The sequence below is a fragment of the Solanum tuberosum genome, unplaced genomic scaffold (assembly GCF_000226075.1).
Source record: "Solanum tuberosum cultivar DM 1-3 516 R44 unplaced genomic scaffold, SolTub_3.0 scf00159, whole genome shotgun sequence".
Lineage (NCBI taxonomy): Eukaryota > Viridiplantae > Streptophyta > Magnoliopsida > Solanales > Solanaceae > Solanum > Solanum tuberosum.
In genome coordinates this window covers 1,319,465-1,334,132 of record NW_006239089.1, presented here as the reverse complement: position 1 = coordinate 1,334,132, position 14,668 = coordinate 1,319,465, and the positions used below count along the sequence as shown (strand labels likewise).

At 36.5% G+C, this 14,668-nt stretch overlaps 1 protein-coding gene and 1 long non-coding RNA gene across 2 annotated transcripts; one reads left to right on the top strand and one right to left on the bottom strand.

The window, feature by feature from the left end:
- Positions 1-6,773: 6,773 nt before the first annotated feature.
- Positions 6,774-7,659, top strand: LOC107061752 (uncharacterized). Its single transcript, XM_015311534.1, has 2 exons — positions 6,774-7,215; positions 7,475-7,659. Exons 1-2 carry the CDS (start codon positions 6,789-6,791, stop codon positions 7,519-7,521), a joined length of 474 nt encoding a protein of 157 aa, XP_015167020.1. The 5' UTR covers positions 6,774-6,788; the 3' UTR covers positions 7,522-7,659.
- Positions 7,660-9,904: 2,245 nt separating this feature from the next.
- LOC102603302 (uncharacterized) lies at positions 9,905-13,647 on the bottom strand. Its single transcript, XR_001474189.1, has 3 exons — positions 12,191-13,647; positions 10,608-10,946; positions 9,905-10,520 (listed from the first exon to the last, which is right to left on the bottom strand). It is a non-coding gene; the product is annotated as an uncharacterized lncRNA (long non-coding RNA).
- Between the last annotated feature and the right edge of the window lie 1,021 nt (positions 13,648-14,668).

Genomic DNA, 14,668 nt, shown 5'->3' with positions numbered 1-14,668 from the left:
GGTCCCTATAAGGTTCCTACTTATAATGGTTATAAATACTTTCTCACAATTGTGGGTGATTTCAGCAGAGGGACTTGGACTTATTTGTTGACTGCTAAATCAAATGCTTTTTCAGTACTCAAGTCTTTCTTATGCATGATAGAAAGACAGTTCAATGCTAAAGTGAAACTAATAAGATCGGACAATGCCTTGGAACTAGGGAAGAGTGCAGAAACTTCTTCATTTTTACAATCACAGGGAATTCAACATCAGACTTCTTGCACAACCACACCCCAACAAAATGGAATTGTGGAAAGGAAACATAGGCACTTACTGGAAATTGCTAGAGCCTTAATGTTCCATTCCAAAATTCCAATTCCTTATTGGGGAGAGTGTATACTCACTGCAACATATTTGATTAACAGGTTTCCATCTAGAGTACTCCAAGGTAACACTCCTTTTGCACTCTTGTTTAATCAGAAACCTTCATATCATCATTTAAGAAGTTTTGGATGTTTGTGTTATGCTTCTACATTATCATGTGATAGAGGTAAATTTCAGCCTAGAGCAGTTGCTTGCGTCTTTTTAGTCTATCCTACTGGACAAAAGGGATACAGAGTCCTTATTCTAGATTCTAAGAAGGTATGCGTATCAAGGGATGTTCATTTTCATGAACACATTTTTCCATTTGCCTCTTTTCCTAATACTATTTTATCTACCATTTTTCCACCTATCTCTTCTATTTATTCCGATCACATTATAGATGAATCCATGTTCTTTCCTTCTCCTACAATTTCAGACCAACCCTCACCAATTTTATCTCCTTCTATGGACACTAATTCCACTTCTCATCCTCAAACTACTACTACTCCACCTACCTCCACTGTTCAAGACCCTTTACTTCCCCCTACCATCCCAACCCCTAGAAGATCTGATAGACAAAACAAAGGTACGTTACCTAGTCATTTACATGACTTTGTTTGCAATAATTTTTTTACCACTGATCTTACTACTACTTGTCTAGCAGTACCTTCCTCACCACCTACATATCCATTTCCTTCTCTTTCCAATCAAAATCAGGTTTTACTGCATTCTATTTCACAAATTTCAGAACCCACTCATTATTCTCAAGCTTCCCAGCATCCTGGATGGAAAGCTGCCATGGATTCTGAATTGCAGGCTTTGATCATTAATCAAACATGGGATGTGGTGCCTCTCCCTTCTAGAAAGAAAGCTTTACCTTGTAAGTGGGTCTACAAGGTTAAACAAAGGCCGATGGAAGTATAGAAAGACTTAAAGCAAGATTGGTTATCAGAGGTGATATACAAAAGGAAGGCATAGACTACAATGAAACTTTTTTCTCCGGTTGTTAAGATGACGACTATCAGATGCCTATTATCTATTGCAATCAAGAAGAATTGGCCAGTTTCTCAGTTTGATGTAAGTAATGCTTTTCTCCATGGAGACCTCCAAGAAGAGGTTTACATGAAATTTCCTTCTGGAATGTGTCCACCCAGTCCCCACCATGTCTGTAAACTCAAGAAAGCTCTTTATGGTTTAAAACAAGCCTCCAGACAATGGTATGCAAGACTTGCAGGGGCTCTCAATTTTAAAGGTTTTTCCTCATCTCTCAATGATTATTCATTATTTTTTAAAAAGACAGGAAGCTCTATCTCCATTGTGGCAGTTTATGTTGATGATTTATTACTCACCGGTGATGATGCTCAAGAACTTTCAGATCTAAAGTCTTTTCTACATTCAGAATTTCAAATAAAGGATCTTGGGCAAATTCATTATTTCTTAGGAATGGAAATCATGCGAGAACCAACAGGTTTCATCATTACACAAAGCAAGTTTACTCGGGACTTACTTAGTGAATTTGATTGCTCCAGTCTCCCTACAATATCTTCTCCACTTGATCATTCCATCAAATTAACTGCTGCATCAGGAACTCCTTTGCTTGATCCAACCATCTATCGACGTTTGATTGGAAAACTTAACTACCTCACCCATACAAGACCCGACCTTTCTTTCACTGTCTTGACCCTTAGCCAATACATGCAACAACCCTCTATTTCCCATTTCACAGCAGCTCTTCGTGTCCTTCAATACCTTAAATCAAACCCCACTCAAGGCCTTTTTCTCAATTCAAACTCCAATTTTTCTCTTTTATCCTTTTGTGATGCAGATTGGGCGGCTTGTCGTGATTCTCGCAGATCTGTGAGTGGCTTCTTTATAAGCTTGGGCGGTTCTCCAATCAGTTGGAAATCGAAAAAACAAACTTCCATATCCCTTTCTTTAGCTGAAGCTGAATATCGCTATATGAGGCGTCTTGTTGCAGAATTAACCTGGCTCACTCGTCTTCTCACTGATTTATCCCTTGAACCATCATTACCGGTCCCTATATATTCCGATAGCCAAGCTGCAATCCATATCGCCCGAAATCCGGTTTTTCATGAACGGACAAAGCATGTTGAGCTAGTCTGTCACTTCGTCCGCCAACAATTTCTTTCAGGGTTGATATCTTTGTCTTTTGTTCCTTCAAAATCTCAGCTTGCTGACCTCTTTACCAAACCTCTATCTGGTCCATCTTTGTATTTGATACTTGGCAAGTTGGGGCTCTCTTCTTTCCCCTCCAACTTGAGGGGGGATGTTGGAGATAAGAGGCTGCATTCACACAAAAAGGGAACCACTCATGTTAACATTGTAAACCAAGATAAGAAAGAGGAGAATGGACTCCTTACAGACAAGTTGGGCCAGCTATCTATTGGGCTCGTTTGATTTGAATTGATCTGATATTGGAATTGACAACTCACAAGATATATGTAACATCCGACAATTTGAAATAACTATGAAGAGGCTTAAAATCAGAAAGTCATTTTTGGAACAAAAAATTAAAGGAATTCAAAATCTGGAAATTTGGTTAAGTGTGGGAAATTAGTGAGTTTTGGCCAACTTTGATCAGTCATATCTCTTAGCTCCGTCCTTTTCAGCAATTACATGTATAAATAGTGCTAGAAATCTGTACATTAATCATAAGAAAATACAGAAAATTTTCCATACATTCTGTCTTATATTCCTACAGAATCAGGTGTGGTGGGGCAAAAGGCGTCCACAAAATATAATGACGAACTAGGGTTATTCTGATTGCAATTTTGGGCTGGATTTGATTGAAAAAGGGCTGTTTGAATTCAAAAATCTGTCTATGATTATTCATCAGAGATTTCAAATGTGAAGAGAGCGTCTGAAAATAGATTAGGATTTGGGCTATTTTTTAAAATAGATTTTGATATAAAATATGGGCCGAAAAGTTTGATCTGATTTGGGGCTTTTGGGTGCTATCGGGGAAGAGTCTTGATTTTCCCGATTACAAAAATCCCAGATTTTTTATTGCATTCTTTGGTTGTCCAATAATTGCAAATAATACCTTACTTAATGAGAGAGATATATTCAAGAGGGGATAGGGATTGAAATAGGAGTCCTTATTGAAACCAAATTTTTTCATAACAAACGACAAGAGAGCAGAAGAAATATATTATGGAAGATATATTCCTTGCGCATATCATCTCCAGCTTGCCTTTCAATGTAAATTACTTCTATCAAAGAATCACTCAATCTGCGACAACGACTTCACCCTATGCAGATCAATACTTTCTTATCTTAATTTACCATATATTGCCGTGTTTCTCTTTATTCACTCAGAAGTGACGGTAGTGTTCTAGCTTTTGATACAAAAGGCTATTTAGTGTTCTAGCTTTTGATACAAAAGGCTATTCTAAATTGACCATCTTGAGTTTCTTAGTCATTATGATATAAGGCACGGTAAAATTTTGACAGGTGAAGATATATGGCTAGGGAGGGTTTCCCACGCTATGGACAACTTAGTTTTAGGTCCTGGAGGAATTATTTGGCTTTCCAGACTGGATCGAAAGCAAACAAGTGTCTTTTCTGGTAGTAGAATGTCGCTGAACACAGTTTCATGATCTATACGAGTATAATAGGAATATCTATGGGTACGAAAATGCTGCAGTGTTGGAGACAGTTAATTATATCTCCCATGTATTGCTTCCATCAACGTTAGCTTGTGTCCATTAGACGCCCTCCAATAATGTAATGACTGCTGATCAGGCATATATTGCTGCAAACTTGGATGACATCAGAAGATTTATCATCAATGGACAAAGGTACGAGTAAGTTTCTATTCCATTTTGTATTTTAGTTCTTGTGGTGTCCTAAATGAGACTTAAAGTTTCAAATTTAATGTTTAAAACATCTCAACTGAGCCAACAAGTCTAAATCATTTCTAATTCTTTTCAAATTTTGTACATAGATTTGTCAAGTTATTTCCATCCAAGAAGAAATTTCATCATCAGAAGAAGAAGAGGAGGAGAACAAGAAGAAGCAGTCGGATGAGGAGGAGGAGAAGAAATGCAGTAATAGAGGTGACTTTCTACCCTTCAATATTTAAAATGACTTTTAATTTGTTATTTCTAGGAGATTGAGGACATAGTTAAATATTGTAATAGACATGGTTTCTGCATTTTGAAGAAAATTTTCTTTCATTTTTTGCACATTTCAAGTGATGAATTCCAATAAATGAAAATTTTTAGCATTGCCAGGTGAAGATTTTTGGTGAATCTTCCATTCAAGATTTGCTTGACACTATTTGATTGAACCTTTTCTTTTTTCAAATAGAAATTAGAGACTTCCACTTAACAATTAACATGAAATCTGCGAAAGTCGGATTATTAATCTATGACCTTTTTTTCTCCATATAGAAGCAAAAGTACTTGTGTTGAGTTGAGCTGAGTTGAAATTATGTTTTGATGATTGACAAAATATAAAAGAAAACCAGGTCCTTCGCAGGTCTAGCGGAGGAGCTAGTTTGCAGTAGTTCAAGTTACTACAACAAAAGATATATTTAGTGACAATAAATTTTCCTTTTAATGACAATAGTGATACAATACATAGTTTCAAGTTAGGCCTTCCTTCAATGTGGTCTCCTTTCCCAGATTTGCATAGCGACATTTATATAAAGTGTTGGCTGTAAATACTCATATTAATATTGCTAAATATATTACAGTAACAATTATACTATTACAACTAAATCCTTTATTTGTTCTAGTGAGCTGATGAAATATATGTATGGTACATTATAAATGTATCAAATAGGACCAAATAGAAATAAGTGTTTTTATACGGAGTATATAAAATGTAAAGATTTAGCACATTAACCTAACTCAACCCAAAAGCTAGCTCATGAAGAGAGGATTGTCCAAATCATATAAGCAAACCACCAGTCCAATCCCCAACTAATGTGGGGCTCTTACTCACTCTAACACACCATCCACCCTCAAAGGGGAGCCCAAATGATATGGTACTTGGGTTTAACTTAACCTCAAAATCTTGATCATGAGAGGAAGATTGTTCAAATCCATATAAGCAAACCATTTCGTTCCCCAATCAATGTGGGACTCTAATGCCCCGTTTCACGCTCAACCCAGCGTGGAGCAGGAGCCTAAATGAGGATGAACCTTGTATGGACTTAAGTAATAATCCTTCCCCAAGAGCTAGTTTTTGGTGTTGCAGTCTCATATCTTTACATGGTATACGAGTCATATCTATTTGGACTTCTGATACATACTTCAATTGGGATTGGGCTTGGGCTTGGGCTTGGCACGTGAAGGCGGGTGTTAGAGTTCCACATCTGTTGGAGAATGAACTAATAGCCTGCTTATATGGACTTGAAGTGTCATAGCCTTATATAAACCAAATTCACAAATTGACTAAACACACTTATACCCTTAAGCGGGATATAATTAATTTGAACAATATATATTATTTATTTCTTAATGAGATGATTTATTATAGGTCCACATATACATCTAGTTCATTGATTGTTCAGCATAATCTACCGAATCACTTCAGAGATTTCCCTAATAAAGTTTTATACTATTAACACCAACTTGTTTTAGGGTAAAACATTTGTTATCTTCGTTAATAGACTCGAAAAAGAGAATAGAAAGAATTAAGGGCATGAGAAACGGCAACAGAGAAGAGGAACGCAGTGGTCTATCAGCGAGTGTAGAAATGCCAGATGATATATTTATGGACATCATCTCCCGCTGGCCCTTGAAGTTTGTTGTTCAATGTAAAATTCTATCCAAGAATTTTAAAGGTAGGATATCTCATCCTGAATTTTCCAAAATATTGTTCCAACGCCAAAAAGTCACTTCTACACAACTCATCTATTTAGTACATGATGGGAGATTAATCAGACAATTCCCAAAATCTCCTTTAACCCTATCACTCAATCTGTGACGACGTTATGTTTTGGCGTAGAGATTTTGGGCTCATGTAATGGTCTGATTCTCTTTGAGTTTGAGAGAATTAGGTGTTACTGTGTTTTCAATCCCTTAACTGGAGAGCATCAATTGATTCCATATCTGAATTCTCCTAGAAATGAGTTAAAAAAGACAGGCCTAGTGGTTGATTACCCTAATTCAGATCAATACAAATTGGTAACCATAAGTAACATTGTGGAAAATTCCAACTTGTTCTACAAATTTCACTTATTTTCATCAGAGCAATCTGGCCTGTGGCGTGAAATCCAGCTGAGAACCAATAGTTTCATATCCTTACCTTACGGTAGTCCACCTGTTTATTTGCATGATTCTCTGTATTTTCTCAGAAGTGACGGTAGTGTTTTAGCTCTTGATACGAAGAAAGAAGAGGCTGTACTCATCGACCGTCCGGAGTTTATTGATCATTTTGTTCTTAGCTATGGCAAAATTTTGACTAGTAGGGATATGAGTGGTAGCGATATATGGCTAGGGAGGGCGAAAGATTTACTTACCCTTGTATGCATTTTCAGAAAGTACATTGTCATTGGCACTTATGACAGAACAAGCAGCTGTTGGAGGGTTTCCCACACTTTGGACAACTTTGTTTTAGGTCCGGATGGCAATATTATCGGCTTTCCAGTCTGGATCGACAGCAAGCAAGTGTCTTTTCTGGTACGACGTCCCCCAACACAGCATCATGATCTATACGAGTATGATACCAACATCAATGTGTACAAAAATGTTGCAGTTCTGGACACAGTTGATTATCCCATGTATTGCTTCCACCCAACATTAGCTTGTGTCCATAAGACATCCTCCAATTATGTAACGACTGCTCAGCAGGCGTATATTGCTGAAAAGTTGGATAACATCAGAAGATTTATCATCGAAGGTACCAGTAAGTTTAACTTCAATTTTGTATTTTAGTTCTTGTGATGTCATAAATGAGATTCAAGGTCAGGATTAGCCATTCCTTTCAAAATTATGTTTAAAACACCTCAACTGAGCCAATAGACATTTCCACAGAGATATTGTGTGCCTTCTTTGTTTGACTTCAGTAGCATTTTCTAATTTCTAGGTCTCCTTTTTTACTTTAAGCAAATTTATATCATCTCTAATTCTTTTCAAATTTTGTATCTAACTATGTCCAGATACATCAGAAGAAGAAGCAGCAGCAGCAGGAGAAGGAGGAGGTTAAGAAGAAGAAACATTGTAATAGACTTGGCTTTCTGCCCTTCACTATCTTCAATCATGATTACTTTATTTTCAAACATGACATAATTTGTTCTTTCTGGGAAATTGAGGGCATAGTTGAATATTGTAATAGACATAATAGGCATGGTTTCCTATATGCATTTTTGAATAAAAACCTTCATTTCTATATGCATTTTGAATAAATGAATGATTTTATCATCACCAGGGGAAAATGTTTGGCAAATCTGCCATTCAAAATTTGCTTTGTCAATCAAGCATTGTCATATGTGCTGTTTTTATTTTGTTCCAATTTTTTTTTAACAAGACTGGATTTTATGTTAGTTGAATTCTTACTTCACTTTCCTATGCTCAAAAAACAAAAGAATTATAGTTACTCAATACACCTTCAGGCTTACTTAGCTTGATATACTTTCATCACAGTGATGAAATCCAACTGAGAAGCAATTTCTGCTTTTTATCCTTCAGTAGTCCACCTACTTATTGCTGTGATTCTCTTTATTGGCTCAGAAGTGATAAAAAGAGAGAAGATGCTATACTCATTGACAGTCCTGAGTTTAGTTCTTGCGATGTTCTAAATGAGACTTAAGGTGAGGATTAGCTTATAATTCTTCTCTAGATGACCAAAGAGAAGATTCAGGGAGTAGTTAAAAACCGATTCTTTCTTTTCCATCCCACCACCCTATTAGGAGGATTAACAGTGTACTCACAAATCGGTCTCAATTGTACACTCGAACCTACATACCAATTAATGGTGGAAATGTTCAATCACTTGAGCATGCCTAACTTGTTTGAATTTTCTTTTAGGGTTTCCCTATATGCATTTTGAATGTGAAAATAAACTCTTTTTTGGGGCAACTGTTGTTGGGTTTTAAAAGGTGTGAATGGAAAATGAAGAGTTGCGACTTTTAATGAAGAGTTGTGACTTTGATGAAAAGTTGCGACTTTTATGAAGAGTTGCGACTTTTATGAAAAGTTGTGACTTTTATGAAAGGTGGTGACCTTTCCGAAAGATTGTGACTTTTCCAAAGGTTTGTGACCTTTCCGGTAAGGCACAATAAGAACCTTTTCACACTATCCTTTGTTTTCTATAAATTGAGGAATTTCCTCTCATTTTATAAATAGAACCAATTTCTAGACTTCTTCTACTACTACTAAATCTAGTATTCTAAGTGTACTTTACTGCCGTTGAGTGGCTCGCTGACACCAGCGTTTTGGGTATCAATACACTGATGATTGAGATCATTCTATCCTGGGAGGACATATTCCAAATCAAACCTCGGATACTAGAGGGGAATAATTTCCTTAAGGGGACACTGTGCATTCAGTGGGACTTGATCTTCTTTCTGTTTTTCCAGATTCTGGTATGTGTTACAGATTTAGATTTGTGAATTAATTTATGTTCTTCACTGGTTCATTAAACTTTGGTAACTTTGTGTTTCTGCAAAGTTTGTTGGAATCAGTAAGATTCTTTAAACACAGATTGACAACAATTCTTCTTTAAGAAAAAAATATTTCGTATATTTTTCTAATCTGTTTCTGATTCTAGTTTCTCTACTAGTTTTAATTTTCTAGTTGTGAAAATGTTAGGAATACAAGATGAACAACAACTGCTGCATATTTCAAGTATTGATCATGATGCTCCAACTATGGGACAGGAATACCTCATGTGCGTTTAGAATCTGGAAGGAAAATCACAACCTTTTTGGAACATTGTCACCATGACCATTTAATCCTGCCTTTATGATCCCCTTAAAGTCTGATAGAATTTTTCAGATTTATAAGTTCAAAGCTATTAGTCATAAGTTGAAAACCATATGCTTGAAGATAATTATTTTATTTTTATGTAATGGAAAATGGGTTATCCCGCAGATGATAAATTCTATTATATCCTTCCTAAGACATATAGTCTCTTCTTGTTAGACCCCTGATCTAAGTCACTCAGCTAAATGGCAGCATAGACAAGGTTTTTAAAGCATGTTAACCTTGTCACTTGCATAAGCCAAGGTAACAAACAGGCAAGGCTAAGTTGGCGACGGACGGTTGACAAAGCTAAGGTGTGCACAATAGCACCAAGGCTTGATTCCAAAGTGGTAAGTGAGGACCAAGGACTTGAGGGCAAGGCAACTTGGTGTGGACTTGACAAGATGAAGGCTAAACAATGTCATGTGGGCATGGCATTGGTATTCAAATAAAGGACAAGGACAAACGACAAGCAAAGCTAAGAAAGCAACGCAAAGATCAACAGTGTTCTCACTAACCCTCCAAGTATTGATCATGATGCTCCAACTTTGGGACAAGAATACCTCATCTGTGTCTAGAATCACAACCTTTTAGGAACATTCTCACCATGACCATTTGATCTTGCCTTATGATCTCCTAAAACATCTGATTCTTTACATTCATGAATGAAACGTATTATCTGATGTAGACATTAAGAACTAATATCTGATGTTTCTAGACTAAATCCATTAAGTAACAAGAAATCTGACACTACCTTAGTTCTTCTGCATGCTGGACAGAATGTTAGCATTCTTACCAAGTAGACAGAATTTAAACCATTTTAGATGAAATCCAATGCTTTCACTTGTAGCCTGTGGCCTCAACCTCCCCTTTGTAGAAATTGTTCTCTCATTAGTGTCAACTTACTGTAAACTTGTGTCACGGTCAATCTGTCTCTTGGGGATTCAGCTGAACATGCGACACCAATCTCAAGTATGCTAACCAAGCATTCCATCTCTTCTTTCTTGATACTGCCCCAGTGTTCTTTGACGTTGGTTGCTTTACTCATCTCACCATGAAAAGTTGTTTTGTCTAGAATCTCCATAACTTTCTCTGGCAACGCTGTTTCGACAAAGTGGTGAGGACTAGAGCTTGCTTGGAACAAAGTGTCTGTGGGTCTTCTTCCAGTGAATATCTCCAATATGAGAATCCCAAAACTGTACATATCTCCTAAAGCGGAGACCTTATTTACCATGCCGTATTCTGCAACAAGCAAATTTAGCTTATAAATAAACAACTATTGTTTGAAGAAATTTCATATCACAGTTTTTGTTAACCTAGGAACACCACCTGGAGCTGCATAGCCAATGGTTCCCATAACTCCAAGTGAGCTAAACTGAGCTGTGAGATCTTCATCAAGAATGAGTCTCACCAAACCAAAATCATCCAAATGAGCTGTGAGATCTTCATCAAGAAGAATGTTCTGTGGTTTATATCACAGTGGATCATGGGTGTTTGGCACTCATGGTGAAGATAATGAAGTGCAGAGGCCACATATTATGATATTCATTCTGTGAAGTATCATGCTTGAGGGAAGTACATGCTTCTTCTGTGTCTTTTGATAAACACAAGGTCGTAAATGCAGCTCTTGAATCCCACCAAAATGCTCGGAGTTCCAGTTTAATACATCTGCACTCAAATTTGAAAATATTCCGGTGACATGAACCTCACTGTCTAGATTGTTAAAAGATAAGTTCAAGTAGAGTAAGGAAGTAAAACTTGCAATGAAGTGAGGAATTGGCCCTGATAGATTATTTTGGGAAAGATCCAAGGATTGGAGATCCGGCAGATCTTCTAAATTGGGAATGGTCCCTTGGAGGGAGTTTCCCTTCAAATAGATCCCCCAAGGCCAAGCATTTTCCAAGAGTTCGTGGAATCATCCCCGAAAAATTGTTGTGAGAATAATCAAGATAAGTAAGATAACTTCAGTTACTAATATAGACTGGTAATGGACCTGTCAAAGAGTTATAAGATGCATAAATATTTGTGAGGGATGAGAGAGCAAAAAGTTGTTGTGGTATAGTGCCTGTTAGGTTGTTTTCAGAAATACCCAATTTTAGCAGTTGGCTACAGTTTCCCAATGTTGAAGGTATGTTACCCTCTAACCTGTTTAGTCCCAAATAAAGATAGATGAGTTCAGTGAGGTTTCCTATTGAAGAAGGGGTGACCCCTGTCAAGAGACTGTTACCCAAGTTGAGACCTCCCAAGTTTGTCAGTCTTCCAATAGAACCTGGAGTGCTACCTGTAAGATTGTTGTTACTCATCTCGAGTAGATGCATATTCACCAGGTTTGAGATATCTCTGGGTATGCTTCCAGTAATTCTGTTTCCTAGTAGAGTAGGCGTTGTAACTGACTAGAAAGGTTGACTGTTGAATGAGGTAATGTACCTACAAACTGGTTGTCTCCAAAATGGAGCATTTGTAGACTGCTGGTAGTTGGTAAGAAAAATTACAAAGTCAAGGTCATCATGCTTACTGTATCCAAGTTGGTTACTCCAAACGTTGAGCCACAAGAAAATCTGCAAGTTACCAAAACCCTTGGGTATATTTCAAGTGAAATTGTTTACAGGAAAATCAAGCTCTAGCAATTTTGAACCATTGGCCAAAGAGGACGGTATGGAACCAATGAATTGACATTTCGCCAAGTAAAGTATTTGGAGATTAGGGAAGTAGTTGCCTAAACCGGATCTGAGATTACCAGAAAAGTTGTTAAAGGAAAGTGATATTAGTTCCAGGGAAGACAAATTGTACAACGGAGGAGGGAACTCCCCGGATAAGCTATTTACTGACAATCCAAGAAGCCTCAATTTTGTTATGGAAGGCATTTTCTGCAAGGTCAAGAGAATTAAGAAAAGAGAGGTTTCCAAGATTACCTGAGATCATACCTGCCAGCCTCGCCCTTTGAGATTCAAACGGATGACTCTTCCGTGTCTCAGGCCACATTTTACTCCAGTCCACTGACAGAAATGAACAGAATCGTTCCAAGAGGCGAAAACTCTTGCTGGATCCTCAGTTATTTGGGACTTGAATCCAAGTAAGGCAAGTTTGTCAGTTTCATTGCCAAGAAAAGCAGCTGATACAATATGTTGGAGAGAAAATGAGAATAGGAACACAAGAAACACAGCATGTATAGCCAGAAAGGTGTGGAAGTTAAAACTCGCTGTGAAAATTTCCATTCTGGAAAATGTCAAGAAGCAAAAGATGATACCTCTCAGAAATGTCGTTGTTGGTATTGGAGCACCAATACGTGATATAAGACGCATGATTATAAAACAAGCTGCCAATGACATCTCAACATACTACACCAAAAATGATCTTTAGAGGTAAATAATTAACGACTTTCTTTGAAATCGGACTGTTCCAATTTCCTACTGAGATAGGCAAGAGGAGGGAGAACTAGACGTATCTTGCTAGGCAAAGACAGGTTCGAATGGATAGCTTGCGTAATTGCCGCTAAATATATTTTTTCGGGACCTAGTGACAATTACATTTTATCACTCTTTTTGAATGCCGCTAAAGCCTATAGATACATTACTAATGAAAATTAACTAATGTCGGTAAAAACTTAGCCCTCTTTGTTAATGTGTATATTTATTACTGCTAAAATTTATTTTTGTTGTAGTGAATTTTTTTTATTTTTATAGCATTTTTCTTCAAGATTGTTTTGACATTGGTGCTTGATCCACCTAATCTTTTCTTTATAATATAAATTAAGAATTATCCAACTCATGAACTGGGATTGAAAAAGTCACGACCTTCTGATGCACGCAAGGTTAGGGGAGACTGGAGAGTTGCCTAACTAATCTTTTACTTAATCAAGAGTTGGGTTAATGATAATGATATTTATAGAGTGGCTCCTTCTTAGAAGTTTCCTTCCATTTTGTCCATTGAGATACACCATACTATGTCTCCAGACTCTGCCAATCGGAAACCTAACACTGATGGAAACTTCTCTTGTGCTAGTGTTTGAAATATTACCAGAAAAAGGAAACATCCCTTTCAAATGTTCTTTTCTTCTCAGAAGAGCTCTTAGGGGCAAGCTCCCTATCAGGCAAGTACATGCTTCTTCCGTGTCTTTTGATAAACACAAGGTCGTAAATGCAGCTCTTGAATCCCACCACAAAGCTCGGAGTTCCCGATTAATATATCTGTACTCAAATTTAAAAATATTCCGGTGACAGGAACCTCACCCTCTAGATTGTTAAAAGATAAGTTCAAGTAGAGTAAGGAAGTTATAAGATTTGCAATGAAGTGAGTGGTTGGCCCTGATAGATTATTTAGGGAAAGATCCAAGGATTGGAGATACGGAAAATCTTCTAAATTGGGAATGGTCCCTGAATATTCAGTTAATATCACATAAGCATGATAAGTAAATCATTTACGGAAAATCTTCTAAATTGGGAATGGTCCCTTGGAGGGAGTATCCTTCAAATAGATCTCCCCCAAGGCCAAGCATTTTACAAAAGTTCATGGAATCATCCCCAAAATATTGTTGTGAGAGAAATCAAGATAAGTAAGATGACTCCAGTTACTAATATACACCTGTTATACCCCATTTTAACCAAGGTCAAATTAGTGTACAACATATTGGTGATTTTCCAAAATTAATTAACTTAAGAAGTCGCCACCTAATTATTTTAAGGTAAATTAGGATACCTAAATTATTAACTAAGTAATACTAAAATGACTTCAATTAAATGGTCTACTAAACTTAAAATTCTAGGTAAGGGTTCTAATTTATCCTAAAGGGAAGGGGTGAGACATCCTTTAAGATTAGTTTTAAAACTATTAACCGGCCAAACTTAGGTTAATTAGAGAGAAAATAAAATAATCATTAAAAGCTAAGAAAAAACTAGTATTAATTAAATCATGGCAAGGTAACCTAAAAAAGTTAAAGTATAAAAACCTTAAAATATACTAACTTCATATAGAAAGATCTAAAAAATGAAACAAAACAACCATTAGTTTAAACTTGATTTTTTAGCGAGAAAAAGGAGTTTGAATGAAATGAGCATAATTTGTTATCTTCAAAATAGATGGCCAAGTCAAATGTTTTTTGTTTAAGAAAGAAAATCTTTTTTATGAAATTGAATTAACAAGGAAATCTTAAAGCTAAAGATAATGAAAATATATTTTGCCTTGATAAAAAAAATAAAAGTTTTTATCCAATTGAAAACCTTTTATCTTCAAATTCGCCTACTCATAATTCCCAAAAAGAGTTGTGTTTTAAAGCTTTAGACATATCAACATTTTATAAAGTTAACATTTTTAAAGTATAAGCAAAGACGTACAAATCGCCCCTTTTAAATTCTCAAAAATAACTCACTTTAGAGTTCAAATACTTACACTTT

What these genes read in the sequence shown, in the direction of transcription:
- LOC107061752 (XM_015311534.1), top strand. Translation starts at nt 6,789, where the DNA reads ATGAGTGGTAGCGATATATGGCTAGGGAGGGCGAAAGATTTACTTACC. An exon ending in CAGAAGATTTATCATCGAAG is followed by an intron (nt 7,216 to 7,474) that starts GTACCAGTAAGT and finishes AACTATGTCCAG; the next exon opens with ATACATCAGAAGAAGAAGCA.